The following is a 26,405-nucleotide window of genomic DNA, read 5'->3' on the forward strand; positions in this document are numbered from 1 at the left end:
TAAGTTTGTTCAGAGCCAATGATAATTATGAAGGCTCAAGTAGTCTAAACATTTTGAGGAATGGGGAAAGAAGAAGAAACAGTGACCAGAGTGACCAGTGGCAGGCATGAAGCAACCTGATGGGTGAGCTGGGCCAGTATTAAAGGCAAAGAAGAGATGCTTGAAGGTCACTGAGGCTGCTGTACGCAAAGTCACTGTGGACAGCAAGATGCTAAAAGGAAGGATCTGCATGTATCCAAGGCAAGGAGTAGTTAAACCCAACAGCAAGACTGCCAAGGTGCAAGGTGAGAGGGAGTGAACATGAGTGTGTGTGTGCATGCACATTGATACCAGGGGAATATTATACAGCAGGTAAAACAAATCAGGGTGGTCACAGTCAAGGAGGACATTAACTTCATCTATGCTACTTGAACTGTTTTCTCAAGAATAAATTTTTATAGCATGCATACAACTAACACATAAACACTTTTTTTTGAGACAGGGTCTTGCTCTGTTGCCCAGGCTGGAGTGTAGTGGTGCCATCTCAGCTCACTGCAGCCTTGACCTCCCAGGCTCAAGCATCCTCCCACCTCATCTTCCTGAGTAGCTGGGACTAGAGGCATGTGCCAGCACGCCCACCTAACTTTTGTATTTTTTGTAGAGATAGGGTTTTACCTTGTTGCCTAGGCTGGTCTTGAACTCCTAGACTCAAGCAATCCTCCCTCCTCAGCCTTCTAAAGTGCTGGGATTACAGGTGCAAGCCACCACACCTGGCCAACTTTTTCAAGAAAAGAATTCAAAGTAAGAAAAAAGTAAGCGAGCACATAAACATTAAGTGTTGTATTAGTCAGATGAGGGTTTGAATGAACCTAGAAATTACTCTACTTCTTATGAGCTATGTGACCCTGGATCAGTTAATGTACTTCTCTAACTTGAAATTTCTTATCTGTTAACTAAGGATAATAATACATCTGCATTTGCAGAGCTATTGTCATAACTGAAAATACAGCAAGCCTCAGGCTCAGCGCACTTGGTATAGAGCCCCTGATTAATGGTGGCTGAACATTTACAGATTTACACAAGAAGTGGGAAAGAACAGAATCTGGGTAACAGAAGAGAATGCCTGAGCTTCTAGGTATAAGAAGCACATGATGAGCGTGACCAATGTGGACAAGTTGGGGTGGCGGGAAAGAACAAGGGATCACAGTGTTCAAGTGTGCAGCACTTACTGCAGTTCTCTTCATCGCTGCCATCGGGACAGTCCTCAAACCCGTTGCACCGGAAGCGACCAATGATGCAGTGGATGCCGCTAGCACAGGGGAAGAAGGTTGGGCCACATTTAGACTTAGCCTTGGCTGCAGGAAGAAAAAGAAACAGCAAGACATCAGGAGATGTTCTCAGATGACTGCATGCTCATCCCACTAACACTGAATGTGAAAATGAGTCCACTTAAGATTTATCTTAAAGTTCCTGAAGCTTTCTTCTCATTACCACCACCCACCTCAAACACCCAGCCAGATTGGACACCCACACGCCACATTGTCTAGAGAGGAATGCTTCAAAAGTACCCAAGAGGCTAACATAGCCCCTGCACCACAGCAGGTGCCAATCAAAATGTGCTGAACGAAGCCATGAACAAAGTACAGGTAAGTAAATGGATGACGAGTAGATGAGGGTGCTGAAGCACCAATCAAAATTCATTCCCTGAATGTCAAAGGAACTGTAATCAACATTTAGTAAGTATTCACCATACTAGGGAGTGTGCTGAGAGCTTTGTATGGATCATCTCATTTAAACCACCCAGCAATCACCCAATGGGATGATGGGCAGAAAAGAGGTAACAACAGAACTGAAACTGCTACGCTTACAAAGACCTCCTTGCAAGGCTGGCTCTTCCTTGGCTGGAGTCTGGGAACTTGGATTTTGGGAGACTTTGCATCACCCTAACTAACAAGAGTGGCTCACTGTGCCTAGACTGTTTATGCAGGCAGTACAACTTACACTGAACACCCCTGCTTTCCTTCCTTCTGGGAGGCTATAATTTTGGTACATGCTGAACAGAGGGTGCCTACATGATCAGCCCCTGATAAAAATTCTGGATACTGAGTCTCTAGTGAGTTTCCCTGGTCGATAACATTCCACATATGTTGTTACATTACAACTCATTGCTAGGGGAATTAGTGCATCCTTTGGACGCAACTGGGAGAGGATTCTTGGAAGCCTGAACCTGGTTTCCTCTGGACTTTATTCCATTCGTCTTTTACCCGTGTTGATTTTGCTTTGTATCCCTTTGCTGTAATTAATCACAGCCATGAGTATGATCATATACTGAGTCCTGTGAATCCTCCTGGCAAATCGCTGAATCTGGGGTGGTCTTGGGAGCCCCAAGCAAATGAGTATGGTTCTTATCACCACTTCATAAATGTGCTTTGAGAGATGAAGTGACTTGCCCAAGGTCACACAGCTGGAAAATCAAGCACCGGGTGAGGCCCAGCTCGCAGATTCCAGAAGCCCCGATCTCAACCAACTCAACAGCATTGCCTCTCTCTCTGCCAGAGGCTGTCATTTTTCACAACAGAAGCCAGACTCCTGCTCCAGATAAATTCTTCTTCCACTCATGCTGTACAAACAGTTTTAGCAGAAACTGCTGTAGCTTGGGCTTGATTGAGTGTCGTGCTAAACCAAACAGCCCTGTGGGGTAATGTACTCTCCTGTTAATGGTTCTGGTGCTCTGGCTTGCGATCAGGAGATGTAAGATGAGATCTATTGCTACATCCCAGGTAGCAGGCCCTATGTAGCATCCCTCTTGTCTCCTGTCTTAGAGGCAGGACCCATGGTCCTCCAAGAAGCAAGGGCCATTTCTTTGAAACAAACAGGCAATAAATTATCTTCATGTTCTTGCTGTCTGTAACATGCTGACTTTGGCAAGAGCCAACTCACAATCATCAGGGTTTTAAGAGCTGAAATGTTCCAGGTTTTAAAAACCCATGTGGCTTTGTTTCACCTTGGAACTTCTGTCATGGTACTGGTGCACTCTTCTCAAAGCATAAACTCAGGACAGTCCTGGGTTCAAATTCGAACTCTATTTTTTATGACTTTCGGCAAGTTTCTAAATTTTGCTGGACTTCAGTTTCCTTATTGTGGCATCCTGATAAGTAAGCAACAACAAGTAAGAGGGCCCAAGTGGGGGAGAACAATTGTTCCAAGAAACAACTAATCACAAACCCACTGGCCCAACATCCTTTCATTAAATACCTCGTTCCACAAGTAGGCCCCTCCAGCATGACCCTATAAAACTTTCCTCCAGTCCCTGCCGCTTTGCAGATAGCCCCTTCGCTGCTGTGCTGCCACTTGCACCCATGCAATATATTTTTGTACTTTCGCTAAAAATCTGCCTTTCTTTACCTATGACCGTCTTGGTATTCTTTTACCACCCATGACATCAGCCCCAACCAGTTGCATCCACAACACTTATCAGTAAATTGGAGGTAACATCTACTTCCTCGGGCTATAGTAAAAATTAAGTGAGATAATCTATACAAAACAGTATACAGTATGGTATACAGTAGATGCTCAATTAATGGTAATGTGTATGCTATTTATCATCACCGTCATCATCATCACCATCATTAAGTTCACAGAATTTAAAAACTGATCCTTGGGCTGATAGAAATTTTTTTCTGATGACCAAAGTTTAAAAAGCTTATTATGAAAGGTCTCTATAAACTGATATGAAGTGATTTCCAGGACATACTGATAAGTCAAAAAGTAAAGTACAGCCGGGCGTGGCGGCACATGCCTGTAATCCCAGCACTTTGGGAGGCCGAGGCGGACGGATCATGAGGTCAGCAGATCAAGACCATCCGGGCTAACACGGTGAAACCCCATCTCTACTAAAAATACAAAAAATTAGCTGGGTGTGGTGGCGTGTGCCTGTAGTCCCAGCTACTTGGGAAACTGAGGCAGGAGAATGGCATGAACACGGGAGGCAGAGGTTGCAGTAAGCCAAGATTGTGCCACTGCACTCCAGCCTGGGCGACAGAACGAGACTCCATCTCAAAAAAAAAAAAAAAAAAAAAAAAAATTAAAGTACAAAAGAGTATCTATAGTACTGATGGCAGCAGTGGGCTGTTCAGAGTGGCCGCTGCTGTTGGGTGGCGCAGACACATAAGGTACCACAAGATGGCGACAGTTCCGGGTTCTTCCTCTCTCTCCACACCTGACGCAATGTTAAACCTGCCAAGAAAGACCCAATAAGAAAATAACACCTCCCGCTCCCCCGGCTCATCCCCAGGCCCGCCCCCCAGACCCAATCATCGATACCCACGTAGCCCTAAGGGATATAAATATCCCATCCCAACAGCACTCTCTCTCTCTGCGTGACCTGACCCGACTCTGCTAATAAAGATCTCTTGACTGCGTTTGGCGTGCTCTGGGTCTGCCTTTACTCTTTCATTGGTGCCGTGACTCGGATCGGGACTCCCCACCCTTCAGTGGGATCCCGATCCTTTTCTAGGCCCGACCCAGACCCCAAACCAGTCTTCACCCATTTTCCTGTTCGCCGACCTCTCCGCACAACACCGGCCTCATTTCGGTAAGTCTTTCCCTCCGGGGCCTACCTTTCAGGCAGACCGTTAACAGAGCCCTTCGATCCCCACCCTAGCCGCTCTAAAATGGGTAGAGATCCCATATATTCACGGCTTCTTCCTCCTACAGGACAGACCTAACCTCTGCCTCCCTTGTGAACCCTAACAGCTCCTTGCCGCTCTTAAACTGCCAACCCCTCCCTCTGCCCCCGACTTCGACCCAGCTGACGAGCCCCCCCAGTACCACCACCCTCCGCCTCGCCTTCCGGCTGCCACCCTTCCGGCCGCCACCCTCCCCAACTCGACCCCGCCCCTTCCTCTCCTTCCTCCTCGTCACTTCCGCCGGCCCTCCCAACACCCGCTCGAGATCTCACCATCCCATTCTTGCCCCCCTTAGAGAAGTAGCTGGAGCAGAAGGTATCGTCTGAGTCCACGTTCCCTTCTCCATAGCTGGCTTACCCCAAATTGAAAAACGCTTAGGTTCCTACACCTCCAATTCCACTTCCTACATTAAGGAATTTCAGTACCATCTCCAAGCTTACAGCCTCACCTTCCATGACATCTACACAGTCCTCTCCAACACCCTTCTCCCTGAGGAGCGTAGACGAGTCTGGGAACAGGCTCGCACTTACACAGACGAGGTTCACCAAACGACCCCAGCCTTGCCACTGGGGGCGCAGGCAGTGCCCGAGCGAAAGCCTAACTGGGACTATAACACCCAAAATGAGTAGCAGCCAGAGACCATTTTGCTACCTGCCTAATGGCTGGACTACGCAAAGCAGCCCAAAAGGCAGTTAATTTTGAAAAACTCCATGAAATAATACAAGACAAACATGAAAACCCATCCGCCTTTCTAGACTGCCTTACAAAGGCACTCCAACAATACAGCAACATAGACCCAGAAACCCCCAATGGTAGACAACTCCTCATATCCCATTTCTTTGCACAAAGTTTTCCCGACATCAGACAAAAACTAAAGAAGTTAGACAGAGGCCCCTTCACCCCTCAATCCGAGATATTGGCAATGGCGTTCAAGGTTTATCATAACCAGGACGAGAAAGCAAAGAGGCAAAAATACCAATTATTAGCACAAGCCCTCCAGGCCTCCCCTCGGCCCGTGTCACGGTCGCACGGCATAAATCCTCCAGTCATCCGCCTCACCGTCAGCCCCCTGGGCCCTGTTTAAAATGTGGAAAGGAAGGTCATTGGGTCCGAGAGTGCCCAAATCCCAGCCCCCACCCCCACAGCCGTGTCCTAAATGCCACCAGCCTGGCCACTGGGCCGTAGACTTCCCCGGCTCCCAAAGGGAAGCTGGGCCAGCCCCCAGCCCCACTCCCGACCTCTTAGGACTGGCCATCGAAGACTGACGGGGCCTTGGGACTCCTTTCCCGACACAACTTATCACCACACAGGAGCCCAGGGTCTCTCTAATGGTGGATGGACGCCTCATCACATTCCTCCTTGACACCAGAGCTACCTTCTCGGTTTTGAGGGAATTCTGGGGTGTCGCTTCCCTTTTTGGACCTCCTATAGTCGGGGTTGGAGGCCAAATCATACGTCCGAGAGCCACCCCTCCTCTCTCCTGCACCTTCTCCGGCCATATATTTTCTCACCAGTTCCTAGTCATGCCCCAATGCCCCCTTCCCCTACTAGGAAGGTACATCCCCTCTAAATTCAAAACCTCCATCACGTTTAACCCAACTGCCCTCCCCAGATCCACCCCACTCGTTGCTCACAAAATATAGCTGCCGCTCTTAACATCCCGCGGCATTTCCACATCCCCTATCACCCCCAATCCTCTGGAAAGGTTGAACGTGCCAACCGTACACTCAAGGAAATCCTCACTAAACTGTCATTAGAACTCCATCTAGACTGGATAAAGTTACTCCCTACAGCCTTATTCCAGAAATATAAACTTCATACTCCAGGCCCTCTCTTCTGGCTCTCCGCCTCTTATATCCTCCTCCATGGACTTTCCTCCCCTAGCAGTCTCCTACAACGCTCACAGAAGGTCACACACAAATGTCATCAGCTACACTCAGTGCAATGCCTGGTCCTACCCAGCACAAACCCTAACCATCACCCGCACACTCAAAACTAATTCTCAACAAGTCTTGTCCCAAGTCAACGAGCACATCTCGCTAGGTGAGACCGAAGTACAGTCACACAATTACACTCACCAGTCAACACCATCCCCATACACTCCTCTTGGCAACTATTCCTCAATCAAGGACTTCCTCTCAAGTTCCCACTTCCGACTGCTTCAAGTCCATCAATTCCTCCCTCCCCGGCCCCTGTATACCCCAAGTTACCAAACCCAGTCTCGGCCTCCAGGGAACTGAGTTTTCTCCCTCCCTCTCACTCGCCCGGCCTGGGCCCCTCCTCCTCGCTCACTAAAATCCTGGTACCAGGTGGCCTACGGCCCTTGGCCTTCCAAAGGCCCATCAGTCCTTCCGTTTCGGTGACGATCGACTCAGAAGCTCTGACTCACCACACAGTCGATCGGCTAATAGGGGACGCCCTACCTAGCCCGACGCCGTATATTCCCCTCCTCTCATAATGGGAGGCTCTGCATCCCTGCCGGCCGACTCCCCTTTACAATGTCTCAACATTGGACCTACCACTCTAGTCTCTACTCTCCTTTTCCGAAGGCCTCCAGGCCTACCAGTTTGATCACCCTGAGTCCAATTCTCTCACAGGCCCTTGACAAAAACAAGCCATCTTTTTACCCTTCATGCTCGGTATCTCTCTAACAACTTCTCTCCTAGGCACAGGGTTAGGAGCCACTTCACTAGGCCCAACTTTCAGACTTAAATTTAACCAGCTTCTCCTTAGAAATTATCAACTTTTAGCTACCTGCGAAGACGAAGCAGGCTCCATAGACGGTCTCACAGCCTGCTAACGGCCCTTCAGTCAAACTTCAGTCTTCGAAATGACAACAACACACCGATTCCAGCAGTTCCTCAACGATCTCTGCACTGACAGCTGGCTCATCGCTGATCCATCGTTACTGCTCAGATGGCTTACGGCATTAGAAGATCTATATCTTCAAGGGACCTTCACAGACTACACCCCCCAAGAGGTGTTCACATATAGTGCCCTCCTCCTCAAACTTGTTCTCCTATTATACCCATCATACCCCGTGTCGAACCACCCTAACAGCCCTCCCTAAAACTCTCTTTCCCTCTTACAACGCCCCCACTCAGCAGGAAGTAGCCAGACGAATCACTATGCCCCTCAACCCCCTCTTAAAGAAAACAAAAGGGAGGACTGCTGGGTGGCGCAGACACGTAACGTACCACAAGACGGCGACAGTTCCGGGTTCTTCCTCCCTCTCCACACCTGACGCAATGTTAAACCCTCCAAGAAAGACCCAATAAGAAAATAACACCTCCCGCTCCCCCGGCTCATCCCCAGGCCCAGCCCCCAGACTCAATCATCGATACCCACGTAGCCCTAAGGGATATAAATATCCCATCCCAACAGCACTCTCTCTCTCTGTGCGACCTGACCCGACTCTGCTAATAAAGATCTCTTGACTGCGTTTGGCGTGCTCTGGGTCTGCCTTTACTCTTTCAGCTGCCATCACACCAGCTGCAGTGAGGAAGCATGAACTATGGCGGCAGGAGTGGCGGCAGGAGCAGCAGTGGCGGCAGTAGGTCCCCTGTGCCCTGCGTCCCCGAGGCAGCCGACCACCCCACCCTCACACAGCTTGGTAGGACCCGCTCCCAGACCTGAAGCCTCCGCCACAGTCTTGACCTCTCTCCCCACTGTATCCCAGGGGCCTGCGAGCACCCAGCTGAAGGCATAGCTGGGACTTACGAGACTGGCCCTGGAAGTGTCAGGTTCATTTGTGTGGGGTTGACTGGGGCCGCTGTACCACCTGCACCTTGCCTGCCACCCTGGGAGCCACTGTGATGGGGCTGAGCCAAATCGTCCACTGGTAGGGAAGCAGTGTGGTCAGTCATGGAGATGCAGGCAGAGAGGGGCACTGAGGCAGAGCTGGGCCCAGGGCAGTGCCACACTCTACAATGTCAGCAGGAGCATGGAGCAGGCAGGAGTCCCACCCTTCTGGGCATGGCTGCAGCCACCCAAATTCCAGCTGCAGACGCAGACATCTCTGCACTCTTGGGGGGCCCAGGAAGGGCCCCCCATACTCCCACAGGCTCAGAGGTGTCTGCTCCACCTCCCTGGCCTCTCCCTGCTGTCAGCACCCACTCAGATCCTGGAGCAAAGTTGAGGCCAAGCCTGGGCACTGTTGCAACCCAGCCGGATGTGTGCACACTCAGGGCAGCACTGACACACCAGCGCCCTGCCACCTCAGCTGCCTCTGGACTTTGAAGACAAACATGGGAGGGAGACCAAGGGGGTGTTGAAGACAGCTTGGCACTGCCCTGCAGGTGCCCCTTGGCACAAACCTGGGCACCATGAAAGGCAGCAGGAGGCAGACATGCTCCTAGATGGAAGGGGCAGGTCCCTGGTGAAGCCCAGTCTTCAAGCCAGGGAAGGCCTGAGGCCTAAGGGCCAGACTGTGGGTCCCACAGACTAGAGTGGGGACTTTTCCAGGCCCGCCCATGGATTAATCGGCATACTTCCTCCCCTCTGAGGCCCATAAAAGCCCCGGACTCAGCCAGACTTGAGGAGACAACGGGACAAGCTGCAGAGAGGAGCTACCCTCTCTGCTGAGAGCTGAACACTCATCAAGACATCCTGGCTAAGGAGAGGAGCTGCCCACTGTGAGCCTCCTCTGAGCTGTTCTATTGCTCAGTAAAGTTCCTCTTTGTCTTGCTCACCCTCCACTTGTCTGTGTACCTCATTCTTCCCGGATGCAGGGCACGAACTACGGACTCGCTGAATGGCACGGCTAAAAGAGCTATAACACAAACAGGACTGAAACATGCTGTTTGCCCACCATGTTGCGGGAGACAAGAGGAGAGAAGAAAGAAGAGAAGAGCTGTGGCCCTTCCGGGAGCCCAGACCTAGGAGCACCCCCAAGCCAGGGTTGTAATACCCTCGTTAGGGCTCTGTGGTTGCTGGAGTCTCCAAGCTTCCAGGCACCACACTGCGTTCCCCAGTGTCAGCCATAGAAGCTGCTTATGGTATGCCTGGTCCAACCACAGCCTTGCAGGGAGCTGGCACCCATGCCAGTGCCTGGAGCTGCCTGCCCCACCACAACTGGCATACCTGGCTGTGCAGTGGCTGAACTTCACACTCGCTCACACAACCCTCACTGCTCTGCAACTGGCTTGCCCTTGGCAGGTATGGGATCTAGGCCAGTAGTGGGAGCTGAGCACAGCCTGCCAGGTCAAGAGGGCAGAGGAGCCCAGCAAAGGCCAGAGCAAAACTTGGGCAGAGGAGCCCAGCAGGCCAGAGCAAAACTTGGGCAAAGACGCCACTGGCCACAGAAATTTCCAGCTGGCAAAGTGATACCCCAAAGCTCCCCTAACAGTACTTTGCTGCCCTCCATATAAGAAAAGAAGGGGTATAAGAAAATATACATGTATTGGCTTATCTGCGCAAAAGAAATACAGGAGGATAAACCAGACACTAAAGAGATTGGTTATCTACAGGGGGTGAGTGGGAAAGGAGTGAAAAAACATGGAGAACTGATATCAGACAAGATAACAGGATGAGAAGGTTATACATTTCTCCGAGTATATCTATCTGACTTAACATATACTTGTGTAAATATACTCAGAGCAGTGTATATCTTAGAACTATGGTAGTATTTTATATACCCCAAAAATAAACACTTAAAATCTATCACATGTGGGGAAAACTAAAAATGAAATATAAACAATAACAAGTAAACATAACTGTATTATTAGTAAATAACAACACCACACTGAAGGGGATGGGGAAGAAAAGAACCAGCCTAAGTAACTCAGGAAAACAGTATGTTGACTAGATTCCATCAAGCTAAAGAAAAAAAAAAACTACAATACTGTACACTAGTTATATTTGTTTCTCCCAAGGGTATGGGTCATCAATTCTGAAACTATCTTCTGGGTGCACTAGGGTGTACTATTGAACAAATATGTAAATATATTGTAAGATTTCTGTCAGAGAAAGAAGTTGCAAATAAAGAAACTGGGAAGGTTAGGCCAGGAGCGGTGACTGACGCCTGTAATCCCAGCACTTTGGGAGGCCGAGGTGGGGGGATCACAAGGTCAGGAGTTCAAGACCAGCCTGGCCAAGATGGTGAAACCTCGTCTCTACTACATATACAAAAAAATTAGCTGGGCGTGGTGGTGGGCACCTGTAATCCCAGCCACTCAGGAGGCTGAGGCAGAGAACTGCTTGAACCCAGGAGGCGGAGGTTGCAGTGAGCCGAGATTGCGCCACTGCACTCCAGCCTGGGCAACAGAGTGAGACTCATCTCAAAAAAAAAAAAAAAAAAAAAAAAAGACAGTGAGAAGGCTAAAGTGAATCCTGAGGCTTTGGTTCATTGAAATTGAACCAAAATTTCCAATGGAAATTTGAAGGAATTGGAGGTCACCATTATGAACTCAAGGTCTTTAAAAATTAGACAGACGGTATGGATGGATGGATGGATGGACGGATGGACAGACAGACAAAAATAAATATTGACTTGTGTGTATGTATGGGATAGTGCACATACATACATTTCCTAGCTCTGTCTGCTGAGAGAGACTAGAAGCAGTACACCTCAACAGCAATAAGCACACCTAGCACCCAGATCTTGGTTTCTAAATACCATTATCCAACAAAGAGAACCAACCTCCTTGGAGAAATGGTTGATTCTGGGAAGAATATACAAATAAGATGAACCCAGAGTATCTTCTGTTGCCAGAAGTGTCGAAATAAAGTAAATAAGTGTCCAAATATCATGGGAGCATGTCAAAAGGACACAGAAGTTAACCTGAAGTTCCCAATAGCCAAAGCTAGAACCATCCAAGCAACAAAATCAACAATGGTATCAGATTATGACACAGAGAATAAAATAAATATCTGAGGCCAACAAAATAAGGATCTAGTACCTGAGACTGATACCAAAATTGTTGAATAAGTAAGTAAAAAGGGGAGAAAGGAAAGTTCTTCCTTACTGAAGACTTCTCATTAATAAATGTAGAAGAGGTGCAGGAAACAGAAAGTCACCACGAAGCAAACACTACTGTTACAGGCAAGATCTGGCATTGGATGCTAAAATTAGAAAATAAACACTTGAGAAACAGGACATGCACAGTGTCAAAGTAGCGTCCCCAATATGTTATTAATTACAAAGAGAAAAACAGTAACTTGACAGTGGAGAAACTTGGTAGATACCACCTCAGCCAAGTGACCATGGTCAACATCATCGGTAATGAGATACATCAACACTACAGTCCCTTCATATAAGACGCTGTGTCAGGGGTCCCCAAGCCCACACAGATTCAATGATTCACTAGGGTAACTCCCAGGACTCAGCATATAATCAAAGCTAAGAGGCCGGACGCAGTGGCTCACGCTTGTAATCCCAGCACTTTGGGAGGCCGAGGCGGGCGGATCACGAGGTCAGGAGATCGAGACCACGGTGAAACCCCGTCTCTACTAAAAAATACAAAAAATTAGCCGGGCGTGGTGGCGGGCGCCTGTAGTCCCAGCTACTCGGAGAGGCTGAGGCAGGAGAATGGAGTGAACTCGGGAGGCAGAGCTTGCAGTGAGCCGAGACTGCACCACTGCACTCCAGCCTGGGTGACAGAGCAAGACTCCGTCTCAAAAAAAAAATAAATAAAATAATCAAAGCTAAGATTTCTTACAGTGAAAGGATAAAAAGGCCAAGGAAAAAGGTATATGAAATGAAGTCACAGGAAACCAGGCTCAAGCTTTCACAAGTATTCTTCCAGGGTAGACACACAGGATGTGCTTAATTCCTCCAGCAACAAGTTGTTGACAACATGTGTGAAATGTCATCCACCAGGGCAGCTCATTAGAGGCTCAGTGCTCATGGTTTTTATGAGAGGCTGGTCACAAAGGCATTCTCAGTACACCAAATTTCCAGACTTTCAGCAGAAAAACAGCATCAACTACACTGTCTGCACAGCCAGTTTAGGCACAGTGAGCCACCATTAACAGTTGGGTAATGGGAAACCTACTGAAATTTAGGTTTCCAGATGCCAGCCAAGGACCAATGTTCCAAGCAGAGTTTTCAAAGGGCAGCAGTCAGGCCTGCTGTGTTAATGCTTTTTCTGCACAGATGGGCATTTTAGCTTCTGTTGGGAAAGTCTACAGTAACAGAAAAGCAGAGGAATTCCATTTTCCAGGGTCAAGTTTGCCCCTCTGCCAGCTCTCCAGCCATCATGTCCTTCCAGACAGGTTCAAGCTTCTGACACATGGTCCCTGATCAGCCAGTCTCGTTCTGGTCACCTTTCGAGGGAATCAGGGAAGAATGCTTATAGGCTTTGCCATCTACGCTGAGAGTGTTTCCTCATAAGCCTCAGCACATCACTCCTCTACTACGAAGGTCACTGCCTTCCCGTTACTTTAGAATAAAACCTAGAGTCATCATGCTGCTCTCCAATTCCAGGCTTTCTCATGAAGGCCATGAAGATCTTCCCATCTTGGAAATCTAACTACACAGGCTTCCTTGTTCCTTCTCAAGCCCAGCTAGCATATTCCCACCTCAGGGCCTTTGCACTCTCTGTTCCCACTGCCTGGAATGTCTTTTTCCCAGGGCTCAGCATGGCTCACTCCTCCATCTTACTCAGTCTCTTGAATCATTGCACTATCTGCAGTAGAACCTATGCTCCCACCTTAGTCGCTCTAACCCTCAAGCCTTCATTTCTTTCCCCTCACAGGACACATCACTACTTGATCTCACCAGTTTTGTATTAAGCTGTTTGGCTAATGCCCCTGCCTTCCAGCCTCCAAGAACGTACGCTCATTTGCATACTTTCATTTACCATTTTTAAAGGAGCTGCACCGTACAGTGCCTACACCATGTGCCTCACAAATATTTGCATAATGTCCAAATGAACCTATAAAAGGAAAGAGTGAGGCTGGAGAACATGGCTAGCATTTTCTGAATGCTTAGTATGCGCTCTCTTTCACGGATATCTTTTTAAGTTCTCACACACACAAAAAAAACATTTTACAGATAAGAAAACTGAGGTCCAGAAGTGAAGTAACTTGACACTGCTAGTAAACAGAGTCAAGGCTCAAATCTTTCCCTTGGCACAGCTGCTCTGCCGCCTCCTTAGATTTCTCTAAGGACCGGCCCAGCTCCAGAGGACTAGGTTTTAAGGGAGAAAGAGAAAAGAGTGAAAATATGAATAATTATAAACGAATTAGCCATCATTCAATTAACCGGCTCTTTGGCTCTGTACTTGCACCCTTTTCAGGAATTACTAATGAGACTTCCTGCCTGGTCAGCATGCTCAGTTGCTGTTTATGTCAAGGGAGCCTGTCCTGTTATGATTTACATTTGCATCGTCACACGCCTGCAAAGCAGATCACAGGCAACCAGCTGAGTGCCTGGCAGAGGCAGAGAGAAGCCTATCCCAGACAACAGCTGTCAGCTGCTCCCTGCCTGCATGACTTGCTACAGGGCTGTGGGGAAGGGGGGTCCTGGGCAAGGCCCCGACTGTCCCTCTCTCACCCCCCATTTCCACAAAGGGGAGATTTCCTCATAGAACTCAGCAGCGCCCAACAGAAGGCGAAAGACTGACCCTGCCTGTCTTTAAAGAGAAGCCCTGGCAAAGGCAGACAGACCTATTCCATCGAATACTTGAATTCACCACTTTTCAAGGATCTGGTCCACAAACTTTTCAAAGCGGCAGCTTTCATTAGCAGGAAGATGGGGACCAAGGGTATCCTGTGGGTTGGGTTTATTTCCTGATCTAAGTCCTCCCCCCACTTTTTAGAGCCTACTTCCCACAGTCCTGGAATTCGCAGACCAGCAAAATAAAAAATAAAAAACTAGATGAGAGTGGAGGAAAGACTAACACAATTGCCAACTTTTTATTTTACACAAAGACTTACAAAAACACCCGCAATGAGCTCTACTTACTAATGCCCTAAATAAACAGCTGCCTTAGCATCCAAAATGCAGGAAGGCAAAGTCTCAGAGTAAAGAACTCTCTACCCTGAAAGGGTAGAAACTTTATAGCTCCATGTTCACTAGATGTCCTTATTTTTCCCATTTCACCAGAGGCCAGTGATAACCAGGTCATAAATCAGAGACAGTCCTGGGACCAATATTTGGGGTCCATGTGAGAACTAGAGGGGGCCAGGAGGCATTCCAGTGTCTCCAGGTTGTGATATCCTAAGGACAAAGACTCGTAACAACTGGGGCACGCAGGCAGCCCACATAGGTGCACTCAGTAACTAATTCTCACATTCCACAGATTAGAAAACTGAGGCCCAAAGAGGCAACTGGACTTGCCCAAAGTCACACAGCTATTTAGGGTCAGACTGGTCTATAGTCCAGTTCTTCTGCTCTTGAGTCCAGCTTCTTTTAACTACACTACACTTTAGGCAAGGTACCCTAGAGCCATACCTGATCAAACCCCTCATCTGGGACAGGTACAGGAGAGACTCCCAAGAAAAAGCCCCTCTCCTACAGGAGCAGAACTTTCCAGGCCTTGTATAGAAGGCTATTCCCCAGACATCACACCTGTAGCTCCCAATCTGCCTGAGAAGGGCTCAGGGCTGCTCAAGGTCCCGGAGGATGATGGAAACTTCAGCGTGGGCTTGCTGTCTCTGGCCACCTCCCCAGACTCTTCCCAGGCAGCAATCACACACAAGAGCTGGACAGAGGCTGCAATGTGGAAGCCTCTCTGTTCCCCCAGAACAGCCATGAAGTCAGCTAATCAGACCTGCTCCATCTCTCAGGCTATGGCAGCAGCTCCTGCTGCAGCTGTGGGTCTGCAGGATCTCTCTTCTAGACCTCTGTGGTTGGCCAAATGAGCAACAGCTACTCACTTTCAACCCCTGCTCACCTCCCACTCCTGCCGCAGGATCCTGCCAGTATGTGGCTGAGAGAGCCCAACGAACGAGGAGCTGTTCCACAGTATCACCACCCTTGCTTTTATCAACACGAGACATAGCTCACTGCGAAAAAGCCGAGCCATGGAGACACATACAAAGACAGATGTAAAATTTATAACAAATTGCCACCACGTGGGGAAGTATACTGTGGACATTTTGGTAAACACGCTCTTATGGCATGGTCTCAAAAACTAGTGTGTGCAAATGGATTGCCCCAGGACCTTGTTAAAATGCATTGGGTCTGGGGTGGAGCCTGGGATCCTGCATTCCTAACAAGCTCCCAGGCAATGCTGCTGGCTCCAGGTACCACACTTTCAATAGCGAAGGGCCACTGTCTTGTTCACTGTGTATCTCCAATGCCCAGAGAAGTGCCAGCCACACAGGCTACTCAAAAATTACTGACTGAATTAATAGGCAGAAATCCGAGCATACAATTTTACTTAAATGCACCCTTAAAATATATGCTATTCTGAAATCTGTTTTTGCTACATAATATATTATGACATCTTTTCTTGTCAATAACAACTGGTACACATCATCATTTTTAATGGCTAAGGGTAACTCTACTGCGTCTATGTACCCATGAATCCCATTACTGATGGACATTTGGGGTGTCTTCAATAAACAATGCACAACCAGATACATACATTGTTTTTCCCACTTGTATATTATCTCGTGAAGGTATAACTGCCAGGTCAAAGGATATGCATGTTTTACATTTTGGTATCCTTTTGACTGTTGACTGCCTCCTCCCCGAGGAACTGGTATTGTCTTCTGGCCACAGATGGCTATGAGAAAAGCCTCCAGCCTAGGATTGTCTGCGATGGGCTGATTCTCTCATGTTGGCAATGACGCTCCTAGAAGCACAAAGGCTGAGAGCATCCTATGGTTCCTCTGCATTTTTGTTAAGTCGCTCCTTAACTGCTCTGCACTCTATTATTCTCCATCCATCTCTGTCTCTTTTCATTTTAACATCTGTGTATTTCATTATTCTGCAGAGTAGGGGACATTCCTGTCTAGTCAAGGAAACCATGACTCTTCTTTTTATCATTCTAAATTTGCACCGGGTACAGGGCATCAATCTTTGCTGGAATTGGTTTCCCTGGGTTGCAGGAATCATGGGAAAATGCAGCGTCCTCCTTCTGCGAGATGCTCCTTGAGTTGACTTTCCTGGGCTACATGGTCTCCTTTGACTAAGGACCCTGACAAAGGGCAAGGGCAAGTTCTCGCTCTTAGGACTGTCCTACTTGCCAGTATTTCTCCAGAATTCCCCATCCTCTGGGGCAGTGTTGCAGAGAACAAGTCAGTGATCCACCTGCAGCAGGATCCCCAGGGACACCTGTGAATATGCAGATTCCTAAGTCTCTCCCCTAGGGGAATCTGCATTTTTACTAAGCATACTAAGGACCCCAATGGGCACTAAAATGTGAACATCCTACTCTGACCGATTCTACCACCTTCTTATACCCACAGAGCAAATGGCCTCATCATTACTTTCTTCCTGATGTTATTGCCGCTCCAAGAATCATGGCTACACAGTCAGTGTGGGACCTACTCTGGCCAGGACTCCTTCAAGCCAAGTCTAATACACCCCAGATAGAGGAGTTACCACGAGATGAATATCCACCAGGAAACAACTGGCCTCTTTATCATCTTTCCCCATTTCAACACTGCTCTCTTCTTCCCCATTTGTGTGCAAGATACAAATTCTACTTCACACACAAAAGCTGTGGGCTCATATACAAATGGTTTTTGTTCAAGCAAAAAGGCCCTTTTTAGAGCTTTGAAACTTACTCAGTTCTGTCTACTTTGTAAGGATTTATATTTACCTGTGCCCAGTAGAAAATAGGATTAAAGAGGCAATAAATAATCTGCCCCTGTTTAGCCAATATCAAAATATTCCTAAGCATTCTATTACCTGTCTGGTGCTGAGTCAGTCGTGTGGGGATTCAAAGGCGAAGCTGACTGGCTCTCTCTGTGATAGTGGAAGACAGAGACAGGTAAAGAAGCCTCTGCATGTAATGCAAATAGTGCCCTGATGGGGGAGCTATAGGATGCTTAATCCCAAACTAGGGAGGAGGCTGGCATCAGAACAGGGTTCTCAGGGGAAGGTCGGTTTCAGCTGAGGTCGGCCACGGTCTAGACGGAAAAGCAGTGTAATATTTACTGCGTGAGGCCTTACTCATTCCCTTTTTCATTCCACTATTACCAATTCACAAACTCTGTGTCGCACCTGCAAAGAATGAGAATACATAGAAGACACCTGGGCCACATTTGAAATTTTAGTGTTTGTGGAATTGTGGAATCAAAGATGTTCCAAGCCGCCTGTGTAAAGCCCTGGAGGCAGAACAATGTGGTAAAGGAGGAACTAAAAGGAAGTCAGTATGAACATGCTTCTCCTATCTGTAAAAGTACCTAGTATCTTTTCATTAATTAAAAAAATTAAAAGTCCTATTTCTCATTTAAAAAAAGTGTGCTATGAACCAGTTACAATTCAGCTCACTGTAAAGATGTGAGAATGACAAGGGCTAATCAAAAGTATATGTTAGAGGCCGGGCGCGGTGGCTCACGCTTGTAATCCCAGCACTTTGGGAGGCTGAGGCGGGCGGATCAGGAGGTCAGGAGATCGAGACCACGGTGAAACCCTGTCTCTACTAAAAATACAAAAAAAAAAAAAATTAGCCGGGGGGTGGTGGCGGGCGCCTGTAGTCCCAGCTACTCGGAGAGGCTGAGGCAGGAGAATGGCGTGAACCCAGGAGGCGGAGCTTGCAGTGAGCCGAGATTGCACCACTGCACTCCAGCCTGGGCGACAGAGCGAGACCCCGTCTCAAAAAAAAAAAAAAAAAACTATATGTTAGAAAAGAAAGTATAAAATTCACATAATTTGAATCAACATGCACAGCTCCCCAAAGTGAAAACCAACATGTGGCCATTGCTAGCGAAAAACTGCAAAAAGCGGTCGATCTGATGTTGCTGCTATTAATATATTCAGTCCTCTAGCTCATTTGGTAAAAGGTCAAACTGTGGTTCCTTTTAAAATAACTTCATGGTTGGGGACAAGAAAGCAAAGAAAGCCTTGTAAAAATAACTGACTTTTAAAAAGTAATCTGCCTGGAGATCTCCAGGAAATCTGGGGGCTAAACGGGGAGTGCCTTTATTGTGGTCCCAAGGCAGATGACAAACAGCCCATAAAGCAAACTCACTCCTGGAATTCTAGCCTTTGCAAAATATATGGCTTGAGCAAAAAGCCCGTTGCTTGTTGCAACAGTTCAGCTCCACATGACTACTGGAGTAGACTCCAAGTTTTATTGATCAGATATTGCAATGTATTATTTCTTCCTAAAATAACATATTGGCTGTTTCAGACGTACACACTGGGGAGTGAAAGAGCAACAGAGCATATGCTAACTGGAATATAAATACAGAAAGAAGGCATCCAGTTGAAACAGCTTTGCCAGAAGATTCTCTTGTAAAAAATTCTTTCCAAAACTCTTCTCGTTTATGCCGAGATGAGGAGGCCTACAGCCTGGGGTTAAGAGGTCAGAAGGACTCAGAGTTAAGAAGCATCCAGGTTTCTGGGCCGGGCGCAGTGGCTCACACCTGTAATCCCAGCATTTTGGGAGGCTGAGGTGGGTGGATCACGAGATCAGAAGATCGAGACCATCCTGGCTGACACGGTGAAACCCCATCTCTACTAAACATACAAAAAATTAGCCGGGTGTCGTGGCATATGCCTGTAGTCCCAGCTACTTGGGAGGCTGAGGCAGGAGAATTGCTTGAATCCAAGAGGTGGGGATTGCAGTGAGCTGAGATTGTGCCACTGCACTCCAGCCTCGGCGACAGAGTGAGACTCGGTCAAAAAAGGAAAGGGGAGCGGAGGGGAGGGGAGGGGAGGGGAGGGGAGAGGAGGAGGAGAGGAGAGGAGGAGGAGAGGAGAGGAGAGGAGAGGAGAGGAGAGGAGAGGAGAGGAGAGGAGAGGAGAGGAGAGGAGAGGAGAGGAGAGGAGAGGAGAGGAGAGGAGAGGAGAGGAGAGGAGGAGAGGAGAGGAGAGGAGGAGAGGAGCATCCAGGTTGCCACCTCAGTTCCACCACGTAATCACTGAGATCTTAGATGAATCACTTAACTTCCCTCAGCCTCAGCGTCCCCATCTGTAAAAGGAAGATAAAGATGGTATAGAACTCCCGAGCTGTTGTGAAAATAAAATGAGATTTTGCCTGTAGAGAATACAGCAAAATGCTTGCTATCTGGTAGAGATTCAGTAATGCCCTCCCCTCCTTCACATGGTTCATGGTTCTACAAATTGCTTTTCACATAGACGGCTAGTCCTGAGAAAAATGAGGTGGAAATCAATGTAATGTTTAGACAGTCTAAGGCTTTGCTCTTTCAGTTATTCGTTCCACCAACATTAATTCTCAAACTCACTTTATGCCACACACAGAACCAAGTGTGGGGGCTGCAAAGAGAATAGAATAATTCTTGCTAGCAAGAGGCCCTTAGCTAAAAAAAAAACACCTGGCCAAGAGAAAGAGAAAAAGAGACAATAAACAGATGGTTGCAATGAGATGTGGTAAGTACAACATTAGCTGTATCAACATTTGCCTTTCAACAGTTAATTATGGCTAGGTGTGGTGGCTCACACATGTAATCCCAGCACTTTGGGAGGCCAAGACGAGTGGATTGCTTGAACTCAGAGCTCAAGACCAGCCTGAGCAACATGGTGAAACCTTATCTCTACAAAAAAATACAAAAAAAAATTTAGCCAGGCACACGCCTGTAGTCCCAGCTACTCTGGAGGCTGGGGTGGGAGGATTGCTTCATCCCAGGAGGCAGCGGCTGCAGTGAGCTGGGACTGCACCAATGCACTCTAGCCTGGGTGACAGAGAAAGATCCTGTCTCAGAAAAAACAATGTTAATTACAGCAGTTAAGCAGTTAGATGTCAGCCTGCCTAGGTTTAAATGTTGTCTCTACCACTTATCGGCCATACGATTTATGGTAAGTTGGTTACCCACTCTGTGCCTCAATTTCCTTATCAGGAAATGGAGAGATGAAAACTACCAACCGCACTCAGTTGTGGAGATTAAATAAGACAAGGTAATAATTACTTGGCACTTTTTCTGGAACAAAGTATTAGCTATGATAGTTAATACTATATTTGCTATTGTTTTATACATTACATCTTATTATTTGATATTACACTACAAAATATAGTATTATAAAATATAAAATGTAGTATTATGTAGTATTGAGTGTTACAGATTATCCAGCATTATTATACAGTATTAGCTATTATTACTATTCCCATTTATTATTATTGTCATTTCAGATACTTTCTGCCCAGCAGTGGATGCTTCATTAATACGTGAGGAATGGCCAGAATGCAAAAGGAACTCAGAAAGAGTGGGACCTGCTCAGCCTGGGGTAGCCAGGGAGTACTTCACAAACCCATGCTATTTTAGTTGGGTATGAAATATTATTAGGAGTATATTAGTGGAAAAAAAAAAAGAGGGAAGGACACTCCAGGCAAGAGGAATGGCATGAACTAAAGCTCAGAGTTGAAACAGGTTATGGCTTGTACAGAAATCTGGGAGAAGTTAGGGCGCCTGGGACACAGGCTATGCGGCAGGAGATGCGTCTGGGAGCGAGGCAGACAGGAGTCTGGAATTATCCTGGAAGCCAACAGACATCTTTCTAAAGGAAAGTGATGTGTCAGATTTGTTTTTTGTGAAGAAACTTTTTATATGAACTCACAAAGATATCATGAGGCTATTGGAAGTCAAGGAAATCTCCTCATCTCCCCAAAAGCCCTGAGGGAGCAGAATAGAGAGAAGCCCATAATACTCTTTGTACTTTTAGAAAGAAAGACACTATAAACCATAACAGAATTCAAAGTGGCTATCATTGACCTTTAAAGTACTTTTATTACGAAGAATGACAGGGGAAAAAAAAACGCAAAATTTCCACCAAGCAAGTTTGGGATTAGGAAATTACAATGTAAAGGGGTTTTAAAGGTTATTTATTTTGGCTATTTGTAATGCACACACATATGTGGATAAAGCGGTTTTTGTGTGCATATACATTGGAATGAAAATTCTAGAGAATTTATAAGCAGGAAACTAAGATATTCCCAACCGCTGCTTCTACAGACAAATCTTGAGGGGTGAGGAAAGATCTAAAAAGATAATAAATAAATGTGGGTTAGGTAACTGAGCCTCTGGAGGCTTTTCACTACTTGGTGGAAAAACTTCCTGACAGTGGATCCAAGTCCCTGGGATTAAGACCAGATGTGGGCACAGAGATTCAGGGAGAATAGAAGAGTTTCCACCTAAAAAAAAAGTATTTCAGTAAAGGTATCATCCAACTGCATGAAAGGTGGTATCTAAGGGATGACTCCTAACAAGCGGTAGAAAAAAAGTGAGAAAAAAAAAAAGAAAATGAGTGAAGAGTGTGAGAATCACAGACAGTTTTCAAGTTTGAATGAACTCAAAGAGGACTCCATTCTAGACCCTTTTCCATCTCACTTAGGCAAGGAGGGTTATCTTTGCCAAAAGAAGAAGGGTTTACTTTTCAGAGCCTCCACCCTCTCCCATCCCCCTGGCTCCTGGCAAACTTTGAGGTTTTCCTTCTTCAAACATCCTCACTTCCGTGGCATATTCTTTGCCTTCGGACTCCAAAGAGGAAGCTCATTTCTGATGAGCTCTCTAGAGGCATCTCTGAAAGGTTTTCTTGGCCCTCCCCACACGATCCACATAAACAGCAGAACCCTAAAACTCAGGTTTTGTCTCAAAACACCTGCAAAGGGCAGATATAAAGGCCTACAATGTGAAGATAAGCCACTGTAACACCCACGGGAACTCAAGACTTCCATTCAGAGACATCAGGGGTGAGTGTGGCAACAGGGCAGAGAGGGAGGGAGGCTCCTTCCGGCTGTTCCCACAGCCTGCACAAGAAAACATTCTGTGTGTCATGATGTAACTTGAAAACAACTCTTTTGGGAAAATAGTACATTAGTGCACCACAAGTCTTGCTAGGAAAGGTTTCACCAAGGCATCCTGAAATTTCTATAATGCCTTCTACATCAGTCACAGGAATCAGAAAATCCCATGGCTATCATCTCTTGGTAGCTATGAGCTAACTTTAACAACAAAATACTGATCCTCAGCTTCTAACTTATCCATAAAAGCAGTGCCTCTCAATCCTGGCTGCATATTAGAATAGCCTGGGAGGCTTAAAAAAATATTTGAGGCCGGGCACAGTGGCTCATGCCTGTAATCCTAGCACTTTGGGAGGCCCAGACAGGCAGATCATGAGGTCAGGAGATTGAGACCATCCTGGCTAACACGGTGAAACCCCGTCTCTACTAAAAATACAAAAAATTAGCTGGCCTGGTGGCGGGCGCCTGTAGTACCAGCTACTCGGAAGGCTGAGGCAGGAGAATGGCGTGAACCCAGGAGGCGGAGCTTGCAGTGAGCTGAGATTGCGCCACTGCACTCCAGCCTGGGCAACAGAGCGAGACTCTGTCTCAAAAAAAAAAAAAAAATTTGAAATCAGGAGAGTATAAGTCGCTATACTAATATCAGACAAAATCGAATTTAAGACAAAAAAAGTTCAGTTCCTACAGTCAAAGTAGAACTTGTATGATAAAATAGCCAATATGTCTTCTACCAGGAAGACATAATTACATGTACTTAAAAACAGAGCCCGAAGATACTTGAAGCAAAAACTGACAGAATTAAAGGGAGAAATAGTCAGTTAAACAATGATAGTTAGAAACCTCAGTACTTCATCTTCAATAATGGATAGAATAACTAGGCTGAAGATCAACAAGAAAACAGAAGGCATGAACACCACCACAAAATGGACCTAATAGATGTCTACAGGACACACTACCCAACAACCACAGAACACATTCTTCCCAAGTATACATGAAACATTCTCCAGGTCAGACCAAATGTTAGGACATAAAACAAACCTCAATACAGTTAAAAGGAATGCAATCATATATGTTCTCCAACCACAATGGAATGAAATTAGAAATCAGTAACAGAAGGAAATTTGTGAAACTCACAAGTGTGTGGAAATTAACATACTCCTAAATAACCAATGGGTCAGAAGATCAAAAGTAAAATTAAAAAATAATTTGAGATGAATGAAAACAAAACCACAACATACCAAAACAAGGCTGAAAGTGAAAGTTATAGCTGTAAATGCCTACATTAGAAAACAAGAACGATTTCAAACTCACACACAAAAAAACTATTAGAACTAGCCGAGAGTGGTAGTGCATGCCTGTAATCCCAGCACTTTGGGAGGCTAAGAAGGGCAGATCTCTTGAGCTCAGGAGCTGGAGACCAGCCTGGGCAACATGGCAAAACTCCGTCTCTACAAAAAAAAAAAATTTAATTATCCAAGTGTGGTGGCCTGCACCTGTAATCCAGCTATTTGTGAGGCTGAGGCAGGAGTATCACTTGAGCCTGGGAGGTCAAGGCTGCAGTGAGCTGTGATCACACCACTGCTCTCCTGTACTCTAGCCTGGGCAACAGAGTGAGGTCCTGTCTCAAAAAAGAAAACAAAAAAAAAAACTATTAGAACTAACAAACAAGTTTAGCAAGGTTGCAGGAGACAAGGTGGATACATCAAAATCAATTGTATTTGTATACACTAGCAATCAACAATCCAAAAATGAAATTATGAAAACAATTCCATTTCCAATAGTATCAAAAAGAATAAAATACTTAAGAATAATTTTAACAAAAGAAGTGTAAGATTTGTACACTGAAAACTACAAAACATCACTGAAATAAATTAAAGAAGACCTAAGTAAACAGAAAGCCATCCCATGTTCAAGAATTGAAAGACTTAAAATTGGTTAAGATGGCAATACTCCCCAAATTGATCCACAGAGTCTACGGAACCCTTAGACTAAAATCTCAGCTAGCTTCTTGGCAGAATGGACAAGCTGATCATAAATTCATATGGAAATTCAAGGGACTCTGAATAGCCAAAACCATATTGAAAAAGAGAACAAAATTAGAGGACTAACACTTCTCAATTTAAAAATGTACTACACAAAGCTAGAGTAATCAAGACACTGTGGTTATTGCCATAATGGTACACATATGGATCAATAAAATAAAATTGAGTGTCTAGAAATAAACCTTTACTTTTCTAGTCAATTGATTTTTGAGAAGAGTGCCAAGAAAATTCACTGGATAGCCTTTTCAACAAATGGCTGAAACAACTGGAAATTCACATATAAAAGAACAAAACTGGACTCCTATATTCCATATAATGGAATGAAGTACTGATACATGATACAACACAGATGAACCTTAAAAACATTATTCTAAGTCAAAGAAGCTAGACACAAAAGGCCACATATTGTATGATTCCATTATATGAAATGTCCAGAATAGGCAAATCTATAGAGACAAAAAGTGGATTAGTGGTTCCCAGGGACTAAGAGAGGGAAGAATGGGGAATGACTGCTAATGGGTACATGGTTTCTTCTTCGGGTGATTAAAATGTTCTAAAATTAGATAGCAGCAATAAATTGCACAGTTCTCTGAACATAACCAAATAAAAAACAAAACTTTCTGGTAAATTCTAAGATCTAAGAAGACTGGTGACATCAGAAATGAAAGAGTTGCTTTTTTCCAGGAAAGTCCTAATTAGCCAAATTCCTCCCCAGGCAAAGTTAGGCAATACTGGGGGATGTAGTGGGGTGGGTGTGGATGACCCTTCTGGTCTTAAAGTTTGAAGTTTACATTTGTTTTATTTCAGTTCCTTCCTCAGGGAAGGACTTTCAGGCCTCTCAAAAAAGTATCAAAGAGCTGAACCTCACCAGATCACCACATCCAGATAATGAAATGCAGAGACCCTCTATTCATCATAATCGTTTCCTTGCCCTTTCCCAGTTCCTGTTTTCTTACACATTGTTACATTTCTTCCCTGCTATACGAAGCTAGTTTTAGTGGGTCAACGTATTAGTCCCTTCTAATAAAGATACACCCAAAGACATACCCAAGACTGGGTAATTTATAAAGGAAAGAGGTTTAATTGACTCACAGTTCAGCATGGCTGGGGAGGCCTCAGGAAACTTACAATCATGGTGGAAGGGTAAGCAAACAGGTGCTTCTTCATATGGCGGCAGCGAGAAGTGCCGAGCAAATAGGGGAAAAGCCCCTTATAAAACCATCAGATTTCACGAGAACTCACTCACTGTCATGAGAACAGCATGAAGGTAACCACCCCCATGATTAAATTACCTCCCACCAGGTCCCTCCCATGACACGTGGGGATTATGGGAACTACAATTCAAGATGAGATTTGGGTGGGGACACAGCCAAACCATATCAGTCAGGGAGATGGATTTGAGACTGACTGAGCTCCCATCTCCTAAGCTGCAGCACCTGATTAAAGGCTTCTTCCTTGGCAATAATCGTCATGTCAGTGATTGGCTTTCTGTGTGTCGAGTAGCAGGACCTAGACCGAACCCCTGGTGTTTCAGTAACAAAAAGAAAGACTTACCTGGCCCCAAAATGTCAATACTTTTGAGGTTGAAGAACCAACCGTGTACTAGGGAAAGGTCAATACTCGGATTTTTTGCCTTTTCAGATTTACAGAAACTTTATATTCTATGTCACATGGGCTATAGCCCATATTAATGGTTAAGACTATAAAGTTATTTTTATCATAGAAATCAAACAGACATGGATTCAAATCCTGGATCTACACCTTACCAGAACTGTGACCTTGGACAAGTTACCTAACTGCCCTAGACTTTTCCTCTCTCATCTGTAAAATGGGATATGAAACAGACCTTACAGAGTAGTTGGGAGGATTAAATGAGA

The 26,405-nt window shown here is 46.0% G+C and overlaps 1 protein-coding gene across 6 annotated transcripts in view; it reads right to left on the bottom strand.

Annotated features, from left to right (window-relative positions):
- Positions 1-26,405, bottom strand: part of LDLRAD3 (low density lipoprotein receptor class A domain containing 3) — a 294,823-nt gene that overhangs the window by 139,555 nt on the left and 128,863 nt on the right. For all 6 annotated transcript variants that reach the window (XM_055281906.2, XM_063640997.1, XM_055281912.2 and 3 more), the window contains one exon: positions 1,209-1,334. In XM_055281906.2, the coding sequence (XP_055137881.1) occupies positions 1,209-1,334 (126 nt within the window). The remainder of the gene's footprint in view (positions 1-1,208; positions 1,335-26,405) is intronic.

The sequence above is a fragment of the Symphalangus syndactylus genome, chromosome 6 (genome assembly GCF_028878055.3).
Source record: "Symphalangus syndactylus isolate Jambi chromosome 6, NHGRI_mSymSyn1-v2.1_pri, whole genome shotgun sequence".
In the NCBI taxonomy this organism is placed as follows: domain Eukaryota; kingdom Metazoa; phylum Chordata; class Mammalia; order Primates; family Hylobatidae; genus Symphalangus; species Symphalangus syndactylus.